We start from the raw sequence: 19,215 nt of genomic DNA, 5'->3' as shown, positions 1-19,215 counted from the left end.
GGTTATCCAGAATCTGTGATTACCACGCTTTTGCAGTTTGGAAAGTGTTTGAAGCTTGGTGTACCGACCGAGGGATACTGGCAGTTCAGGCATCGATTTCTCAAGTCTTGTCCTTTTTACAGGATGGGTTATCTAAAGGTCTTGCCTTTAATTCCCTTAAAGTGCAAGTGGCGGCTTTAGCCTTCTTACAAGGCATGCTTGAGGGGTATTCCTTGTCGTCTCATCTGGATGTCCAAAGGTTTCTTCGGGGAGTTAAGAATTTGCGTCCTCCGGTGCGGAAAGTATGTCCTCCTTGGAACCTTAATCTGGTTCTGCAGACATTGTGTGATGCTCCATTTGAACCAATTCGAAGGGCAACCCTTAAGGCTTTGACTCTCAAGGTGGTGTTCCTGGTGGCCATTTGTTCCGCCAGGAGAATTTCCGAATTACAAGCTTTTTCTTGTAGGGATCCGTTTCTTCAAATATCTGATTCAGGTATTACGTTACGAACGGTTTCCTCCTTTGTCCCAAAGGTGGTCTCGGCCTTTCATGTTAATCAGACTATGAAGCTTCCGACATTTGCAGATTTGGATTCTTCCATGCAGCATGCTAGGGAACTTAAACTGTTGGATGTCCGAAGAACCTTGCTTCGCTATCTCAAGGTTACTAATCAGTTTCGAAGGTCAGATCATCTTTTTGTGTTACGGAGTGGTCCAAAGAAGGGTACCAAGGCCTCCAAGGCAACGATTGCTAGGTGGATTAAGGAGGCTATTGGGTCAGCGTATGTACTCAAGGGCCGTCCGGTTCCTGCTGGTTTGCGAGCTCATTCAACGCGGGCGCAGGCCGCTACATGGGCAGAGGCTCAGTTGATGTCTCCGCAGGAGATTTGCAGAACGTCGCTGCATACATTTGCAAGGCATTACCGTTTGAACTTATTTATTTATTTATCAGGTTTTATATACCGTCATTCAGATTCTTCATCATAAATCCATCATAACGGTTTACAACAAATATGAAGGTTACAATGTTAAGGGGGATAAACAGGGTTTCAAAAAGATTCAAACTGTTAAACATAGGGGTATCAAATGCTAGTTATTTACTGTTCTGTTTTACGTTTAACTTCTTAGTTATAGTCCATAGTTGTGATAAGTTAATTTATTCATTTAATCTTCAGGTTGAAGTGGAGGGTGAAGTTGTTGTGTTGTTCATTGGGTGAGTTAGTATGATTTGTTGAACAACCATGTTTTTAGATCTTTTTTGAATGTTTTTAGGTTTTCTTGAGTTCTGAGTTCAGTTGGTAGGGAGTTCCAGAGTTTTGGGCTACCTAGAGATATTGCTCTCTTTTGGGTTGAGGTGAGTTGATTGGAACGCGTAGGTGGTGTTTTTAGAAGTCCCTTGTTTGCTGATCTGAGGTTTCTATTTGGGGTATGTAGTTTTATAGATGAGCTTAGCCAATTTTCTTGTTTATCATATATAATTTTATGAAGGATGGATAGTACTTTGTATTCAATTCTGAATCTTATTGGTAGCCAGTGTATTGAAATAAGTATTGGAGTGATGTGGTCGTGCTTTTTGGATCCAGTGAGGATTCTTGCAGCTGCATTCTGTAGGATCTGTAGTGGGTGAATAGTGTTAAGAGGTAAGTTGAAAAGGAGTGAGTTACAGTAATCTGTGTTGGAGAAAATTAGTAATTGAAGGACTGATCTGAAGTCATTATTGGAAAGAAAAGGTTTTAAATGACAGAGTAAGTAGTTTATGATATCCGTCTTTGATTTTTGTTGTGATATGGTTTTTAAAAGAAAGTTCTCTGTCAATTATTACTCCGAGGTTGCGGGCATGATTGATTGGAGATATAACTGAATTTTGGTTCATTAGGTTGAGGGTGGTATTTGAGGAGAGTTGTTCTTTCTGTCTAAAATCATTTCAGTCTTGTCGAAGTTGAGGATGAGTTTTGAGTTGGTTAGTATTTCCTTTATATTGTTTAGGTAAGTTGTTAGTTTGTATGTTTCTTCTAGTGATTTTTTTATTGGGATTAATATTTGAATATCATCAGCATAGATGAAGTGTGTCAGATTGAGATTTGATAGGAAGTGGCATAATGGAAGCAGATAGATGTTAAAGAGTGTCGCTGACAGAGTGGATCCCTGGGGAACTCCAGTGTTTAGATTGATTTTCTTTGAGAGGGAATCATTGAGTAGCACTTGGTAGGATCTTTGTGATAGGTAAGAGGAGAATCATTGTAGAGTTGTTTCTTTAGCTACAATTTAGGATAGATTGTCAATCATGATGGACTGGTTTACTGTATCAAAGGCTGCAGAAAGGTCAAGTAGGATTAGAAGGTAGCTGTGGCCTTTTTCAAAACCTTTGAGTACGAAGTCGTTCATTGCTAGTAGAAGCGTTTCAGTGTTCATTGTTTTCTGAAGCCAAATTGAGCGGGTAGCAGGATGTTGTTTTCTTCTAGGTGGTCAGTGAGTCGTGTGTGGACAACTTTTTCAATGATTTTAGCAATGAATGGGAGGTTTGATATGGGTCGGTAGTTCATTGGGTTTTCAGGATCAAGATTATTCTTTTTCAAAATGGGTTTGATGATTGCCAATTTTAGGCATTCTGGGTAGTTTCCTTCCGTGAGGGAGAGGTTTACGATTTCAGTTATCGTCTTAGTTATTGGTGGTTTGAGATTTTTTATCGTTGTAATGGGAATGGCATCAATAGGGTGTTTGGCTGGGTTCATTTTTTTAATGATCATTTGGACTTCTAAAGAAGATGCTGTCTCAAAGTTGGGCCAGCTTTTTGTTGAATGTTAGGTATTTTCTGGTCTTGAGAGTCATTTTTTTAGGTTGTTCTTTGAGGATTTTGATTTTTTCATTAAAGAAGTCTGCAAAGTCATTACTAGAGATCTTTGATGTTGATTGTGGCTGATCATCATAAGATGATTTGGTTAGGCTTTTTACTATGTTGAAGAGCATCTTAGGGTTTTGTTGGTATTTGTTTATTTTGTTAGTGTAGAAGTCTTTTTTTTGTTTTATGGATGAGTTTTTTGTATTCAGCTAGTTGTGCTCTGGATGCATTTAGTAGTGTGGTTGTTTTGTTGTTTCTCTATGATTTCTCTTTTTTTCTGAGTTTCCGTTTGGCTTCTCTGATATTTTCATTGTATCAAAGGTTCTGATTTTTTGTTTCTTTTATAGTTTTCTTTATCATGGGATTTATTTTGTCTGCTACAATTCTAGTTATGGTAATCCAGGATGATGTTGCGTTTTTAGTGTTTGACAGGTCTATGTTAGTTCAGTTTGTAGATTTGCTTGAAGAGTTTCAATGCAAAAAGGTGGACAGTATGAGAAGGATTTAGTTGTGCTTTTTCTTGTTGTTAGTTTACAATTTGAATATAAGTTTGCGTGGATGATAGAGTGGTCTGACCATGGTATTTTTGTTATCTTGGTTTGACCAAATGTTAGTGTTGATGAAGACAAGGTCTAGTATATGACCTGCTTTGTGTGTTGGGCTATTGATAATTTGACTGAGACCCAGTGATGATAGTATGTCAATGATTGAGGTACAGGTAGGAGAGTGGGGGAAGTGTCTATGTGTAGGTTGAAGTCACCAAGAATAATTATGGGTTTGTTGATTGATATTTTGGTCAGGAAAAATTCAATAAGTGATGAGCAGTTTTTATCTAGACTATTAGGGGGGGCAGTATACCAGACATATTTGTAGATGTGGAGAATTAAATAGTGCAATTTCCAGTGGAGAGCAATTGCTTGTTGGGATTAATTTCATCTGTAATTTTTTTTTTTTTTTTTATGATTAGCATAAGGCCTCTGCCTTTCTTTTTAGGTCTGGGAATTGGCAAAGTTCTGTAGGTAGAGATATTAATTTGGTTAATTAGTACTGTATCAGTGTTTTTTGCCCATGTTTCTGTGATAGCTATGAAATCTGGTTTTTCATCATGGAGAAGGTCGTTGACAATTGGTATTTTTTTAATTATAGCGTGAGCATTAAAAAGTAGGAAAGAAAGTGTTAAGTAGCTGCTGAGAGATTTGTTGTTGTGCGTAATGGTTGAGAGTTGATGTTTGAGTTTTATTTTTGTTTTCATTTCTCTGTCTTTCCAATTGTTGTGTTTGGGTCATTTATGTTGATCTTATGGCCTTTGGGGGGTTGATGGTTTGCCATTCTTTGTTCTTTCAGGAGTTATCTAGAGATTGAGTACTGCTAGCACTGCGCTTTGCACGAAGGGGTGCACAAAGGGGAGTGCCCCTTTGTCGCGCCCCTTCAGCGCACAACGCCTGGTGGTGTCGCTCGTTTTGCGCTGTGGGGCTCCCGATCACGGGTCTCCCGCTCTCTCTCTGTTGTTTTTTAAAAGGCTCCTGCCTTTTTCTTTCTTCCCTTTCTTACCGGGGCTGCAGGCAGTTGATGATGGGTGGGTTTCTTTTCTTTTTCGCCTGGTGGTGTCGCTCGTTTTGCGCTCCGGTGCTGATGACTGGTTGGTGGGCGGGGCTCCCGATCACGGGCCTCCCGTTCTCTCTCTGTTTTTCTGGATTTTGGATTTTCGGATTCCAGGTCTTTTGGTGAAGGTGTCTTACGAGCGGGACTCTCCATGTCCCACCCTCTCTAGGAAGCTTAGGTACATCCCAGGAGTCTGGACTGATCCGGGTACGTACAGGGAAAAGAAAATTGGTTCTTACCTGATAATTTTTGTTCCTGTAGTACCAACGGATCAGTCCAGAGCCCGCCCGGGTTAGAGGGGAGAGTTGACCGCTCAGCCGTATTCTTTTGAGCAAACTTCTGTTTTGTTATGAATTCACATGTTTTTTCAAAGTTGTTTGACATGGTTTTTTATGTCAGTTTATTGCACATAGTGTGTTTTCAGCTTGGGTACAGATCAATACTGAGCTACCGCAGGTGGCACCAGCGTTTTCAAGCAGTGTCAGAAAGGCTTTTCTCTATCTCCATCTGCTGGCAGGGATGAATAAACCCAGGAGTCTGGACTGTTCTGTTGGTACTACAGGAACGAAAATTATCAGGTAAGAACCAATTTTCTTTTCCTGAAAGTTAGATTGCTGGGTCCTAGATAAGGGTCTGAGCTTTCCCTGTCTTTTTTTTTTTTTTTTTAAACTACCCTCTGTTAACCTTGATCCATCTTAAGATTTATTTATTTATTTATTTAACAGATTTTCTATACCGACATTAAAATACACATCATATCGGTTTACATTATAACAGCAGGTAGAAAATACATAGAACAGGGATGTGGGAGTGGATAACAACAGCATAAACAAGAGTTAGGAGGGCTCTAACTGGGAGCCCGAGGCAATAGTTAAAAAATGGGGGGGGGGGGGAAGGGGGGGAGTAGGGAGGGAGCTATATACACAGGGAGGGGGGGTGTAAGGCGGGAGCTATATATATAAGCTAGTGCACCCTCTGTCATCCTTCAGTATTCTTCTGACTCCAGCAGATGAGAGTGGCTGAACTCTAGGACCCCTCTAAGACTTCTGAAAAGCTAAATTTAGTGCATTTTTCTCTATTTCTTAGCTTCCTTCCTATCTTAAGATGGATCAAGGTTAACAGAGGATAGTAAAAAAAAAAAAAAAAAGAGAGACAGGGAAAGCTCAGACCCTTGACTAGGGCCCAGCAATCTAACTTTCAGGAAGAGCTGTTTTTCAGTCTCCATTGCTGTATTTGCTTTGGGGGGGGAGGGGGGTAAGTTTTTGTACCTTTCTTACTTGCAGGTTAGATTTGTAAGCCCCGGGACGCAAGTTGGTGGTCCAACCTGTCCCCCTTTTCCTCCGAGCCGACCCGCTGCCCTGAGAAGTCGTTTTGCCTCGGGACAGCCTCCACAGAGACGCAACATTCCTCTGTGTGGTGTAAATAGCAATTCAGACAGGTCGGGGAGAAGGAGTAATGCTGCAGAGGGGGTTTTTCCCTGCTCCTCGCAGCCACTCATCAGTGATTCGTCGGCGGCTCAGCTCACAGTCCCATGCTGCGGTCCTCGAGGTGCTGCTCATGCGGAGAGCCCGGTTCCCGGCTCTCCTGTGAGGGGATCTGTGCGAGATGCCTCCCTGGTGGGGAGGGTTCCTCGCAGCCAGCAGGACAAGCAGGTTTGTGTGCGATGGCGCTCCTCGATGCACATAGGCTGGCCCCAATCCTGCCCAGCGCGGGAACGGTGGCCATCTTTAATTCTGAGCCAACTTATCCAGAGCAGCCAGGGGACGATTCGGAAACCGGTTCTTCAGTGCTGCTGCCGATCCTGACCCCTGTCAGCCCCCTGGACACTTGTCCACCCGCAGGAGACCCCCTCTCCGTGCCTTCTTCTGGACCACCTCCATTTTCGGCGGATTTTGTGCTTTTAATGCACAGTGCCTACCTTGCCAGAATGGGACAGCAGCAAGATCCAACAGGGCCTCCTCCTAAGGTGAGCAGGATGGCTGATCTCCCAGGGCCTCCGGGATGCCCTCAGGGAATGGGGGCCTCAGGACCTGGGGTTCACCAAGACACCTTCCATGGTCCGCGTGGTCCATAATCCTCCGGGGGCTTGGCTCCTCTTTCTCAAAGCCCTCTCCCGGACCCAGACCTGGATGAACCCTCTCTGATGGCTCAGATGGAAGGGGATGATCCCTGTGTACTGCTTCTCTTCCAGAGGGATGAGTTGGATCCGCTCATCCCATATGTCATGCAGGAATTGGATATTGAGGATCCACAAGACCCTCCAGGGCCTTCTCCACCAGCTAAGAAGGGGGACCCCGTGCTCTCAGGTCTATATCCCCGTACCTTCACCAAAATAATGGTAGTAGTGGCGGCAGCCCTCAGGAGGGAGGGAATCCTGGTTCACCCCTATTTGGACGATTGGCTCATCCGGACAAAGTCCCTGGTCCAGTGTCAACGAGCGATAGACCGTGTTGCATCTTCTTCAGTCCCTGGGATGGGTGGTCAACTTCTCCAAGAGCAGCCTTAGTCCATCTCAGTCCCTGGACTTCCTTGAAGTACACTTCAATACAGTTGTGGGCAAGGTACTGCTGCGTCCGGATTGGGCCCAGGCTCTCAACTCCGAGGTACAGCGATTCATTTCGCTCTCTCTCTTCCCATAGCCTGGGATTATCTTCAGGTTCTGGGCACTATGGCATCCACTATCGATCTGGTACCTTGGGTTTCTCAGGAGTTTCAGGCCATCCTCCCGCTGCCAGAGAGAACCAAGGATAGTCTAGCCTGGTGGCTCAACCTGGATCATTTGTTAAAGGGAGTAACCCTGGCAGTCCCTCAGTGGGTGATTGTCACCACAGATGCCAATCTCTCCGGTTGGGGAGCGTTCTGTCAGATGAAATCGACACAGGGGACATGGACGGAGTTGCAAGCATCCTGGCTGATCAATCGCTTGGAGACCAGAGCGGTATGCCTGGCGTTGAAGTGTTTTCTCCCCCTAGTCCAGCGTCGGGCGGTTCGGATTCTGTCAGACAACGCAGCAACAGTAGAGTACATCAATCATCAAGGGAGAACAAAGAGTCGTCGTGTTTCTCGGGAGACGGATAATTTGCTGGCCTGGGCGGAGGTCCACCTTTTCCGCCTAGCGGCCTCTCACATCACAGGAATGGACAACATTCAAGCCGACTTCTTGATTCATCAACGCATAGATCCCGGAGAGTGGGAACTCTCCAAGGAAGCAGTGGCACGTCTATTCAGTCGGTGGGGGTCTCCCTACCTGGACCTGATGGCCACTCCACGGAACGCCAAAATTCCATGATTCTTCAGCCGCAGAAGAGAGCACAGTGCGGAGGGAGTGGATGCCTTAGTCCTTCCCTGGCCGCAGCACATTCTCCTCTACGTGTTTCCGCCATGGCCCCTGGTGGGAAAGGTAATCCGAAGAGTAGAGAGTCACCACGGTCCAGTAATTCTGGTGACACCAGAATGGCCACATTGGCCGTGGTTCGTGGACTTGGTCAACCTCGCAGTGGACGGCCCTCTTCAGCGCCAGGGTCCGGTATTTTTCGTCCAGGCAGATCGCTTCTGTCTTGCGGCCTGGCTTTTGAGAGGTGCCAGCTGAGAAGATGAGGATACCCGGAGGCCATGATCTCGACCCTCCTCAAGGCTAAGAAGACCTCTACGTCCATTGCCTATGTCCGGGTTTGGAAGGTCTTTCAGACCTGGTTGGCTTCCGTACCTGTCTCGCCGCGGAGCGCCTCGATGGCTCAGATACTGTCGTTCCTGCAACAGGGCCTGGAAAAGGAATTGGCCTACAATTCCCTGAGGGTACAGGTGGCTGCCCTCTGTTCCCTGAGCCAGCATCGGGAGGGAACCCCCCTCTCCTCTCACCCGGACATCGTCTGATTTCTCACGTTAAGCCTCCAGTACACGCTCTGTGTCCCTCATGGAGCCTCAACTTAGTTCTTCGAATTCTAGGCAGCCCACCTTTCGAACCACTACAAGCCACTACCCTCAAGGATCTTACGCTCAAGATAGTCTTCCTATCTTGAAGGCTATTTGCTCTGCCTGCAGGATTTTGGAACTTCAGGCGCTATCGTGCAGTAAGCCCTATCTCCGTTTCATGGATTCAGGAGTTTCCTTGTGCACGGTGTCCTCTTTCCTGCCCAAGGTTGTTTCCGCGTTCCATATGAATCACACGGTGGAACTCCCGTCTTTCTCAACTGAAGATTCCCGTGAGCTACTCAAGCTTCATATTAAGCGCATCCTCATTCGCTATCTGGAGGCCACAAATGACTTTCGCTTGTCGGATCATCTTTTTGTACTTTGGAGTGGCCCAAACAAGGGGGCCAAGGCTTCGAAACCCACCATTGCTCGCTGGCTGAAAGAGGCCATCGCCTCAGCATATATTGGTGCCGGTCGACATCCTCCGGTGGGCATCAATGCCCATTCCCTCCGAGCTCATGCGGCTTCCTGGGCGGAGAGTCAATCCGTTTTGCCTCAGGAGATATGCCGCGCAGCCACCTGGAAGTCTTTACATACCTTTGCTCGGCACTATCATTTGAATCTACAGCCATCGATTTTTGGCTCCTTTGGCAATCGGGTCATTCGAGCAGGGCTATCCGGGGCCCACCCTAAGTAGGGAAGCTTTGGTAAATCCCACTGTCTGGACTGATCCGGGTACGTACAGGGAAAAGAAAATTATTCCTTACCTGCTAATTTTCGTTCCTGTAGTACCACGGATCAGTCCAGACGCCCACCCTAAGGATTTATGGGATTGGGATTATCTCTCTGCTCAAATTGTTTTCCATATACCACGTGTTTAGTGGCTGTTTCATGGTTTATTTTGCAAGTTAGTTGCCTCTTAAATTTTTTAGTACACACTGTACAGTTGTTCAAGTTGAAAGGGTTTTATACTTTGATCCATCCATCTTGTCTCTTCAGGCTTTGATATTCTTAATACTGAAGGATGACAGAGGGTGCACTAGCTTATACGGGAGCACCCTTCGAAGTTTTCTCTGACTCCATCTGCTGGAAGGGGGACATAACCCACTGTCTGGACTGATCCGTGGTACTACAGGAATGAAAATTAGCAGGTAAGCAATAATTTTCTTATATATTGGGGAACTTAAAGAATAAAGTTATATTAAATTAGACTGTTAAAGTTAGCAAACAAGAGCCAGGTAAGCTATGCAATCTTCAGCCAGACCACAAGTGCTAGAATTATGTTGTAACTAGAATTTTGTAGTGCTTGATTAGATACCCCTTGCTGTGCAACTGATTACACTAGACCCAGAAAATCTGGTAGGTAAGAGTCCTGTGGTTCTCTCTTAAAAACTCACAGGGATTTAAAAATAACTAGCAAGATAATACCACAACACACAAGACAGAGTAAGATCATACAGAAAGAACAATAGCTATTGGAGAATTTATTTATTTATTTTTAATATTTAGCCACACACAAGACAGAAGTAGAGAGAAACTGCACTGTGAATGTTTTGTAGGGATAGGAGAGTAATTGACTGCTCCCCCTCCAGGATGAGCTGCCATCTGGCAAAACAGGTGGTGCATGGAGCACTCCGTCTCTGCTTTCCTCAGCGGCTAGTGTCAGATTCAGGGGATTTGCCATGGTAATTCGGCATCTCCTTCCTCCTCCAACTTAAAATGTGCTCTCTGACTATGTAAAGCCACACTTTTGTGTTAGCGCATTGATTTTAGCTCTTGCTGCATTAGCATAATATTAGCTTACTGCTTCGGGAGTTAACATTTTTTTTTAGCATGCGGGTTAAGAAGCTGTTTTCTAAATTTCAGTGTACAGTTTTATCACACTCTTTCATACATTGGACCCAGAATGGGGCAGTAGTGACAGTTGCCAGTCAGCATTCCCCATCTCTGAAACTCTCCCCCCCCCCCCTTATTTCCCAGCGAGACAAGGACAGGTAGAGCTCCACACTCCCTTGCTTGTCAGTTTTCTTTATAATGGAAGACCGTGAAAAATGCATCCACATAAGCATGCACACACATGAACACAGAGAGAAGCACGCATACAAATTCATACAAACACACATTTAATTTCCATTACCTCAACATAGGAGAGATGCCTTCTTCAGACCGTGGCACCTGCACAGCCTGGCTGGAGTGGCGGGTTAACCTTACTTGTCCTTGTCTATGTTTCTGTGAATGACAGGTTTCTGCAGACAGCAGAGATGCTGAAACCCTCCACCCCATCCCCCAGCCACGATTCAGGGGGCGCATCCGGAGCCAGCGAGGGCACTGAGTACTATCCGCATGTGGGTAAGAATCTTCCAGAATGTGTCTCCGTCCACCCCTCCCACCCCCACTGACATTTGGATGACCCATCTCCTCTGCTCCTTTGCATCCTGGTTTTCATCTGCCCATGCTCATTGCCCAATCCTTCCTGGCAATAAAGAGCACACGAGGTGACGCTATTAGATAGTCTGGCTACTGGAGGTACCTATTAAGTGGGGGCAATTTTCAGATATCCTGTTTAGTGATACAGTACCCAGGCACTTTTAGCTTGCACAGTTTATGCTAAGTAGGTAGTACCCAGCATACCTTTGCAGGCAACCAAGAATGATAAGATATCACATGAACTTGAGGAAATGTGTGCATACTGTTCCCCCTCCCCATGACCCTGGGATCACCTACATGCAGTTTGGCTAAAGGTCCACCTACTATGCTAGACTTAGTTACATAGTAAATGTTGGCAGGTAAAGACCAAAGGGGTCCATCCAGTCTGCCCAATAAGGTGTTTAGGATAGTACCTGCTGCGCCAAACAGTTTCCCTTAAGGGTAAGGAGACCCCATCCCCAAGCCGTAAACTCAGGTGATGGCCAGACCTCCCCCTCCCAACTCTAATCATTCCCTGTACGTACCCGGATCAGTCCACACCATGTGTTATGCATCCCTTCCAGCAGTTGGAGAAAGAGAAAAACTTGAAAGGCACCCTCACTTAACCTGGTGTACTTCCTGCATCCCTTCGGTATTTCTCTGTCTCCAGCAGGTGGAGGTGGTGCAAATCCTGCAGTCTTGCCCTGTTTCTGGGGTTAGGCTATCCCTTAAAGATTAACTAAGAGTGAGCTAGCTTTAAAATTTGAATCAAGCAACTTAAAAAAAAAAAAAAAAGTGAGAAGAGGCTCTGCTACAGAAGGCAGTGTACTCCTTATCCTGCGGGGTCATCCTCTCTGGTAGCAAGTTATTGGAGCTTGGGTTGGTAACCCCGTGGGGCTCCAGAAACGTAAGCAGCCGGGGAAGAGATTACCGGTGGTCCGGACCCTCTCTTAACCTGTTGTGATTCTGAGCACTGTGTAAAACAAAAAGCCCCAAAGTTTTTTGAAAATTTTTCTTTTTTGGTCAGCTGCAATCCAGGACCCCTGCCCATCTGAATTGCTACATTTTTTGCCGAATTTTGCTGCATTTTTTGGGCCATTCCCCCCCCCCCCCCCCCCCCCCCCCCCCCACAATGCCACAGGCATCTTGTATAGCATGTGGAGAATTGGCTGCACAACTTTATAGGGCTGGTATTTGCTCTCGCTGCCTTCCTGGAGGGGAAGGCAGCTCTTTTTCAGGGTCTGCAGTAGTAGCCAAGCCTTGAGGGGCTCAAAAACGATCAGCTCCCTGGGAGCTCAGGACTGATCCTTTCCCCCTTAGTGCAGGGACGGCAGCCATCTTAAACACATTTGCTGCAGCTCAGGCAAGGGCTATGGGGGAGGGGGAGCTTCCCCCAGCGCTGTCTCTAGTCCCTGCCAGTCCTGATGATACTTTAGATCAGGATTTCTTACAGGGGGACTCTGCTTTCCCAGGGAGTCAGGATGTTGATTCTGATTCTTTTTCTTTAGATTTTGTCCTCCTTTAAGCATAAAGCCTTTTTGGCTTCCAGGTCTCCACAAGGTGGTGCCTTGCCGATAGGACCTATGCAGGGACCCGCCCCCCAAGGTAGCCAAGTGTGCCGATGTTCCTGCATATCTAAGGGTCGCGAAGTTGAAAGGCACTGTGGCTTCAGGAGGATCTGCCGCTCCAGAGGTTCTGTGCAGTGCGGCTGCACATGCAGGAGCCTCTCCTCCCACTTCCGCGGGCGGGGGATTGGATGAAGAGCAAGGGAAACAGATTCCTTTAGAGGGTGATGATCCTAAGGTGGTATGTCTGTTCCAGAAGGAGGAACTAGAACCCCTCATTCCGGCAGTTCTAGCTGAGCTCTGGGTCGATCTCCCCCCGCAGGCTCCACAACAGGACTTGGTGGACCCGGTCCTCGCAGGTTTGCGAATGCCGACCCGGGCTTTTCCTGTCCATCCCATGCTTCAGCAGCTGATGACCAGGGAATGGGATGCTTCGGATGCTGGTTTAAGAGTTGGTTGAGCTATGGATTAGCTTTATCGGTTTTAGATGAATTTTTGGTGCTCCTGTGGTCCCCTAAAGTAGACGCTTCAGTTTTGGCTGTTGTCAAGCAAACCACTATTCCAGTCGCTGGCTCGGCAGCTCTCAAGGATCTTCAGGATCGCCAGCTGGAAGTCCTGCTTAAGCGCATCTTTGAAGTGTCCGCCCTGGGTGTCCGGATGGCAGTGTGTAGCAGTTATATGCTGCGAGCGAGCCTACGCTGGGTTCAGCAGTTGCTGACGACTAGAGATCTTCCTCCGGGGGAATCTGAGCAGACGCAGCATTTGGAGGCTGCGGTGGCATATGGGTCAGACGCACTTTATGATCTGCTCCGCACCTTCTCTCGCACCATGTCGTCTGCAGTGTCGGAGAGGCATCTTCTGTGGCTCCGCAACTGGTCAGTGGATGTTTTCTCAAAGGCTCAGCTTGGGGCTATCCTGTTTAAAGCTGTTTTTTTTATCGGGGATGATTTAGAGCAATTGATCAAGTCCCTGGGGGAGAACAAAGTTTACAAATTACCAGAGGACAGGCCGAAACCCTCCAGAGGGTTTCCATCATCCCACTCGCGTTTGAGGGGAACGGAGGTTTCGGCAGCACAGGAAGCAAGTGGCCGGACAGCGACATCCGTTAGCCAGGTGCCAAGCCTGGTCCGTGTCCTTTCGGGGGAGCAGAGGTGGTTCTTCCGCCTCCAAGACTACACAATGAGATGGGGTCAGCCCATCCCTCTGGTTGGGGGTCACCTGTCCCGATTTTATGAGACATGGGCCACAATTTCTTCCGATCAGTGGGTGCTAAGCATAATAGAACGAGGCTACGCTTTGGAATTTGCTTGACCTCTCAGATTTCTTTTTAACATCTCCATGCGGCCCCCAGGTCAAGCAGCAGATTGTTCTTCAGACTCTAGAACGTCTCCTGGCTCTCGGAGCTGTAAAGCCGGTACCTCCAGAAAACTGGAGTACAGGAAGGTACTCCATTTACTTTGTAGTCCCAAAGAATAAGAGATCCTTCCGCCCGATTATGGACCTCAAGAAGGTAAACAGGTCTCTCAAGGTACCGCATTTTCGCTTGGAGTCTCTCCGCTCAGTCATCGCGGCGGTACGCAAGAGCGAATTCCTGGCCTCTTTAGATCTCATGGAGGCATACTTACACATTCCCATACACGAGGATCATCAAAAGTTCCATCGCTTCATGATCCTGGTGTTGTGTCCGTCGGTCCTCACCTCTTACCCTTTTCCTCCTCCATTGGAAGAATGGCTGCCTCCACTGCTGTCTGCCAAAACCCTCGGCATCTCCGAGCCAGCATGGGCGCCCCCCCTTCCTCCATGCTTTCTTCCTGAGGCCTCATAGGGCGCACGCTGCCTATGTTTTTGAGTGCGTCATGGCGGGCACCTCGAGAGCGGCCCCACCGCATGACGTAAGTACCTCCAGGTATTTAAACCACCACTACGCTCCAGTTGAACGAGTTAGCAAGGACTTCGGTTTTGCTACACTGACCACTTCTAAGCTGCTCGCTTGGATTCCTCACTACCCTCCGGGGTATCTCGCTCCTACAAGAAGCTCTGGGTACCCGCTCCTCTAGGGGCCTCTCGCTTCTACTTGCCTTCCGGGTTATTCTGCCTAACCTTAGGACACCTGCTGCTCAGGGGTCCTATCTGCTTTCTTTCAGGAACCCTCAATGCTCCTAGGTACTCGCTCCTCGAGGGCCTACTCTACTCAGGGTATCCTGCATCTCGGACCTTGGGTCCCTCTCTTCAAAAGGAAGTTATCAGCACTGCTACTTTGTGAGTACCACTACGCTCCAGCTCTCTCCTTTCCACCATTCAGGTGCTCGGCCTATCCCACGCTGCGGAACACTACCGCACCTTTGCTACATCTGGGTGAAACCATCTACTACAGAGACTGTCTGAGCCCACAGTGTTATCGCTGGACTACAGTACTGTCTGTTCCTTGGGCAAGATTCAACTCTTCTACAGCAGTATAATAAAGCTTTCTTTCCTCAGTGTCCGCTTCATTGAGTCTAGCCAATCGCTGTGGTTCCCCACGGGGCCCCTCCCCATGGGAGGTGTCATCGCCACTTCGACCAAGAGTCCACAATATGCCACAAACCCAACATGTGTGAATGCATTACCAATTTTGCGCCCTACCATTCGGTCTCGCTACCACCCCCCCCCCCCCCCCCCCGTACATTCACCAAAGTCATGGTAGTTGTGGCGGTGTTCCTCTGGAGAAAAGGCCTTCTCATCCATCCCTACCTGGACGATTGGCTTATCAGAGCAAAGTCCAGCGATTTGCTGTGTGGAAGCGATACACAAGATGTGACCACTCTCTTGGAATCCCTCAGATGAGTGATCAGTCAGGCCAAGAGCAACCTCATCCCCTCTCAGAAATTGGAATTTCTAGGAGCCCCGGTTCGACACGGCTGTCAGGAAAGTTTTTCTCCCGACGGATCCACGGAACAAGCTGATGGGACAAGTTTGACGCTTGTTGGCTCTTCCACTGCCCAAGGCCTGGGACTACCTTCAAGTTCTAGGCTCGATGGCATCCACTCTGGAGGTGATTCCTTGGGCATTTGCTCATATGAGACCGTTACAATGTGCATTGCTTTCCCGGTGGGATCCTAAGTTGGAAAATTTCCGTTCCCTGTACGTACCAGGATCAGTCCAGACGGTGGGTTATGTCCCCCGTCCAGCAGATGGAGTCAGAACAGACTTCGAGGGACATCACCAGTATAAGCCAGTGCTCCCTCTGCTGGAGCTCAGTATCTTTCTGACTCCAGCAGATGAGAGTTGGGGGATCCACGGTCTCCCCAGGCTGACAGGATTCTTTCTCAGGATTTCTCTTTATTTCTTTCTCTTTCTTCCTGTCATGTTTCTTGGTATTGAGCTCTTTGAATCAAGTTAAAGTTTAAATTCTTTGAAAAAAAAAAAAAAAAAAAAAGAAAAGTTCTCTTGTTTGGAGGCGTGTCTTTCTGCCTTCTCTGTTGCTTCCTCTGTTTGTGGGGTAAGTTTGGTTTTTGTTCCCCTGTGTCAGTTTTCCTTTTCAGGTATTTGTCTTCACAGGGTGTTGGTGCCCCGTGGCTGCCGGTGAGGCCGGCTTGCCACGTGTGGGTAGGCGATCCCGCGGCTTTGCGGCCTTTTTTCGCGGTCTTTTGGCCCGTCCGGTATTTTTTTGTCGGAGCTGCAGGGATCCCTTTGGCGGGTTGTGCAGGCCCTCCGGCCCCCCCGCGGCACCTTCATAGTGCCCCTGGGCCCCCCCCGAGGCTTTTTTGCCTGCTTCCGACGTTTCTTTATTATGCCGCAGCCGTCTCGATGCGCGGCCTGCGGCGAGCTGGGGTCCCAGATTTCATGGGAGGGGATCTGCGCGAGGTGCCTCCCGGGTGGGGAAGGCACCTCGCAGCCGGCAGACGCTTTTTCCTCTCTCCCCTCCCCCCGGCAGGGGCGGCGCGGGCCGGCCACTTCGCCACCGTTGGCGGGAACGGCGGCCATTTTACTTTCGCGGCACCTTGCTGCTGTTGAGGCTGTGTCCAAGTGGAGGGATTTTCGGGAGGTCTCACCCCCGAATTTATCCCCGGAGGGGGGCTTGCCCGATCCTGGGTCATCGGAGACTCCTTCCTCGGACCCCCCTCCCAGCTTGCCTCGTTTTTCACCTGAGTTTATTCTACTTATGCATAGTGCGTACCTGCAGGGTTTGGGGGCTCCCGGGGACCTGCCCCCTCACCCCCCGCCGGCAAAGACTCCTCGGGTGCCTGTGGTCCCTCCTGGGATGCCCCCCGACCTGGTTGGGTCGGTGTCCGGGGCCCCAGCCCCTCTTCCGCGTCCTCGGGCTGCCACGGGAGCTGCGGCACCGATTTCGCCACCCTCACCGTATCCCGCGGACCCTGCGCTCTCGGAGCTCCCTTCTCGAAGGGGATGACCGCTGGCACTACGGATTTTTCCAGCGGGACGACTGAATGATCTGATACAGCAGATCCTTTTGGAACTGGATCCGCCGCTCCCGGTGGCGCCCGCCGTCACCACATCGGCCAGAAAGGGGGGACCCGGTACTCGCTGCCTTCGTCCTAGGCCTCAGGCATTTCCCATCCATGAGTCTTTCCTGCAGCTTCTCACCAGGGAGTGGGATACCCCTGAAGCCTCGTTTAAGGTCACTCGTGCCATGGAGAAGTTGTACCCGCTGCCAGAAGACTTCTTGGATCTTATTAGGGTTCCCAAGGTGGATATCGGCCGTCTCGGCGGTCACCAACGAGGACGACGATCCCGGTCACGGGGCGGCCACAGCACTCCGTGATACCCAGGACCGCAAGTTGGAGGTATTCTTGAAGAAGGTCTTTGAAGTATCCGCCTTGGGCATGCGGGCTGTCATGTGTACCTCGCTGGCTCAGCGGGCCCAGTCTCCGGTGGGTGCAACAATTGCTGACTTCTCAATCGTTACGCCCATCGACGAAGCCGCGTAGGCTGACCGCCTGGAGTCCGTGATAGCCTATGGGGCGGATGCCCTATATTGATCTCTTCCGAGTACAGGCGCGTTCCATGGTATCGTTGGTGGCGGCTAGGAGGCTCCTTTGGCTCCGCAACTGGGCGGCGGATGCTTCTTCTAAGTCGAGCTTGGGGTCTTTGCCCTTCCGCGGAAAATTCTTGTTTGGAGATGACTTGGATCAGATCATCACATCTCTCGGGGAGAATGCGGTCCACCGACTCCCTGAAGACAGACATCGACCCTCCAGGGCTTTTGCGTCTACCCGGACTAGAACCAGAGCGCAGAGCCCGCTATAGGGTCGTTACAGGCAGCCGGGGACCCGTGCTGCCTCCTCCAGACTCCAGACCTGGTCCCGGTCCTTTCGGGGTCGGCGCCCCGCGCGTGACGGCTCCGGACAGGGTACTCCTCCACCAAAGTCGTCCCAATGATGCCAGATGCCACCACTCCCCCACGCCCAGGATAGGAGGTCGCCTGGCGGATTTCTACGGGGAAGTGGGTAAGGATATCGGCGGACCAGTGGGTTCTGGACACTATAAGGGACGGCTACGCTTTGGAGTTTGCCCGTCCTCCCAGAGACCGGTTCCTCTTCTCCCCCTGTGGCTCAGACCTCAAGCGGGCGGCGATACAGCAGACTCTGGATCGGCTACAGAGCATAGGAGCCATTGCCCCCGTCCCCTTCGGCGAGGTGGGCTCGGGTCATTATTCTATCTACTTCGTCGTGCCAAAGAAGGACGGTTCCTTCCGGCCCATTCTCGATCTCAAGGAAGTCAACAAGTCTCTGCGAGTCAGCAGGTTTCGCATGGAGACGCTGCGCTCGGTGATTGCGGCGGTTCATCGAGGGGAATTTCTGGCCTCCTTGGATCTGACTGAGGCCTATTTGCACATTCCCATCCTGCCGGCGCATCGTCGTTTTCTCCGCTTCAAGGTTCTGGGTCAGCACTTCCAGTTCACGGCTCTCCCGTTCGGTCTGGCGACACCACCTCGCACCTTCACCAAGATAATGGTTGTCGTCGCCGCGGCCCTCCGCAGGGACGGAATACTAGTCCATCCCTATCTGGACGATTGGCTGATTCGAGCGAAGTCCTTCGCCCACGGACAGGAATCGGTGGCCAGGGTGGTCCAGGTCCTGCAATCCCTGGGATGGGTCGTGAACTTCGCCAAGAGTTCTCTGGTCCCTTCTCAGCGCCTGGACTTCCTGGGTGCCAGCTTCGACACGCTGCAGGGCAAGGTGTTCTTGCGCCCGGACAAGGCTCAGTCTTTGCGGGAGCATGTCTGTCGTTTTTCAGCTTTGCAGGAGCCCACTTCCTGGAATTATCTGCAGTTGCTGGGAGTGATGGCGTCCACCATCGATATGGTGCCCTGGGCTTTTGCGCACCTGCGCCCTCTGCAGGCGTCCCTCCTCTCCAGGTGGAAACCGGTGTCCCAGGATTATCAGGTGATCCTTCCTCTCCCCTCTGTCACCAGGGACAGTCTGGACTGGTGGCTGGTTCCGACGAATCTGGCTCAGGGAGTCTCTCTCGATGTTCCCAATTGGGTGGTAGTCACCACCGATGCCAGCCTCGTGGGCTGGGGCGCCGTCTGCGACCGAAGCGCAACGCAGGGGACGTGGTCCCCAACAGAGGCGACCTGGCCGATCAACCGTCTGGAGACCAGGGCGGTGTGGCTGGCGCTACAGCGGTTCCTCCCCCTGGTGCGGAACAGAGAAGTACGAATCCTCTCCGACAACGCCACCACGGTGGCCTATATCAATCGACAGGGAGGCACAAGAAGCAAACATGTCTCCCTAGAGTCGACCCCCCTAATGGAGTGGGCGGAAAGGCATCTAGTCAGGATCGCAGCTTCTCACATCGCCGGAGTGGACAATATCCAGGCGGACTTTCTCAGTCGTCAACAACTGGATCCCGGCGAATGGGAGCTCTCCGATGAGGCGATGCGGTTGGTGATTCAGCGGTGGGGCGCACC

General features: G+C 49.7%; 1 protein-coding gene across 4 annotated transcripts in view; it reads left to right on the top strand.

The window, feature by feature from the left end:
• Nucleotides 1–19,215, top strand: part of SMG9 (SMG9 nonsense mediated mRNA decay factor) — a 183,550-nt gene that overhangs the window by 156,154 nt on the left and 8,181 nt on the right. For all 4 annotated transcript variants that reach the window (XM_029576582.1, XM_029576583.1, XM_029576580.1 and 1 more), the window contains one exon: nucleotides 10,574–10,680. In XM_029576582.1, the coding sequence (XP_029432442.1) occupies nucleotides 10,574–10,680 (107 nt within the window). The remainder of the gene's footprint in view (nucleotides 1–10,573; nucleotides 10,681–19,215) is intronic.

This window comes from Rhinatrema bivittatum, chromosome 14, assembly GCF_901001135.1.
Source record: "Rhinatrema bivittatum chromosome 14, aRhiBiv1.1, whole genome shotgun sequence".
NCBI classification, from domain to species: Eukaryota; Metazoa; Chordata; class Amphibia; order Gymnophiona; family Rhinatrematidae; genus Rhinatrema; species Rhinatrema bivittatum.
This window is presented reverse-complemented; position numbering and strand designations above follow the sequence as displayed.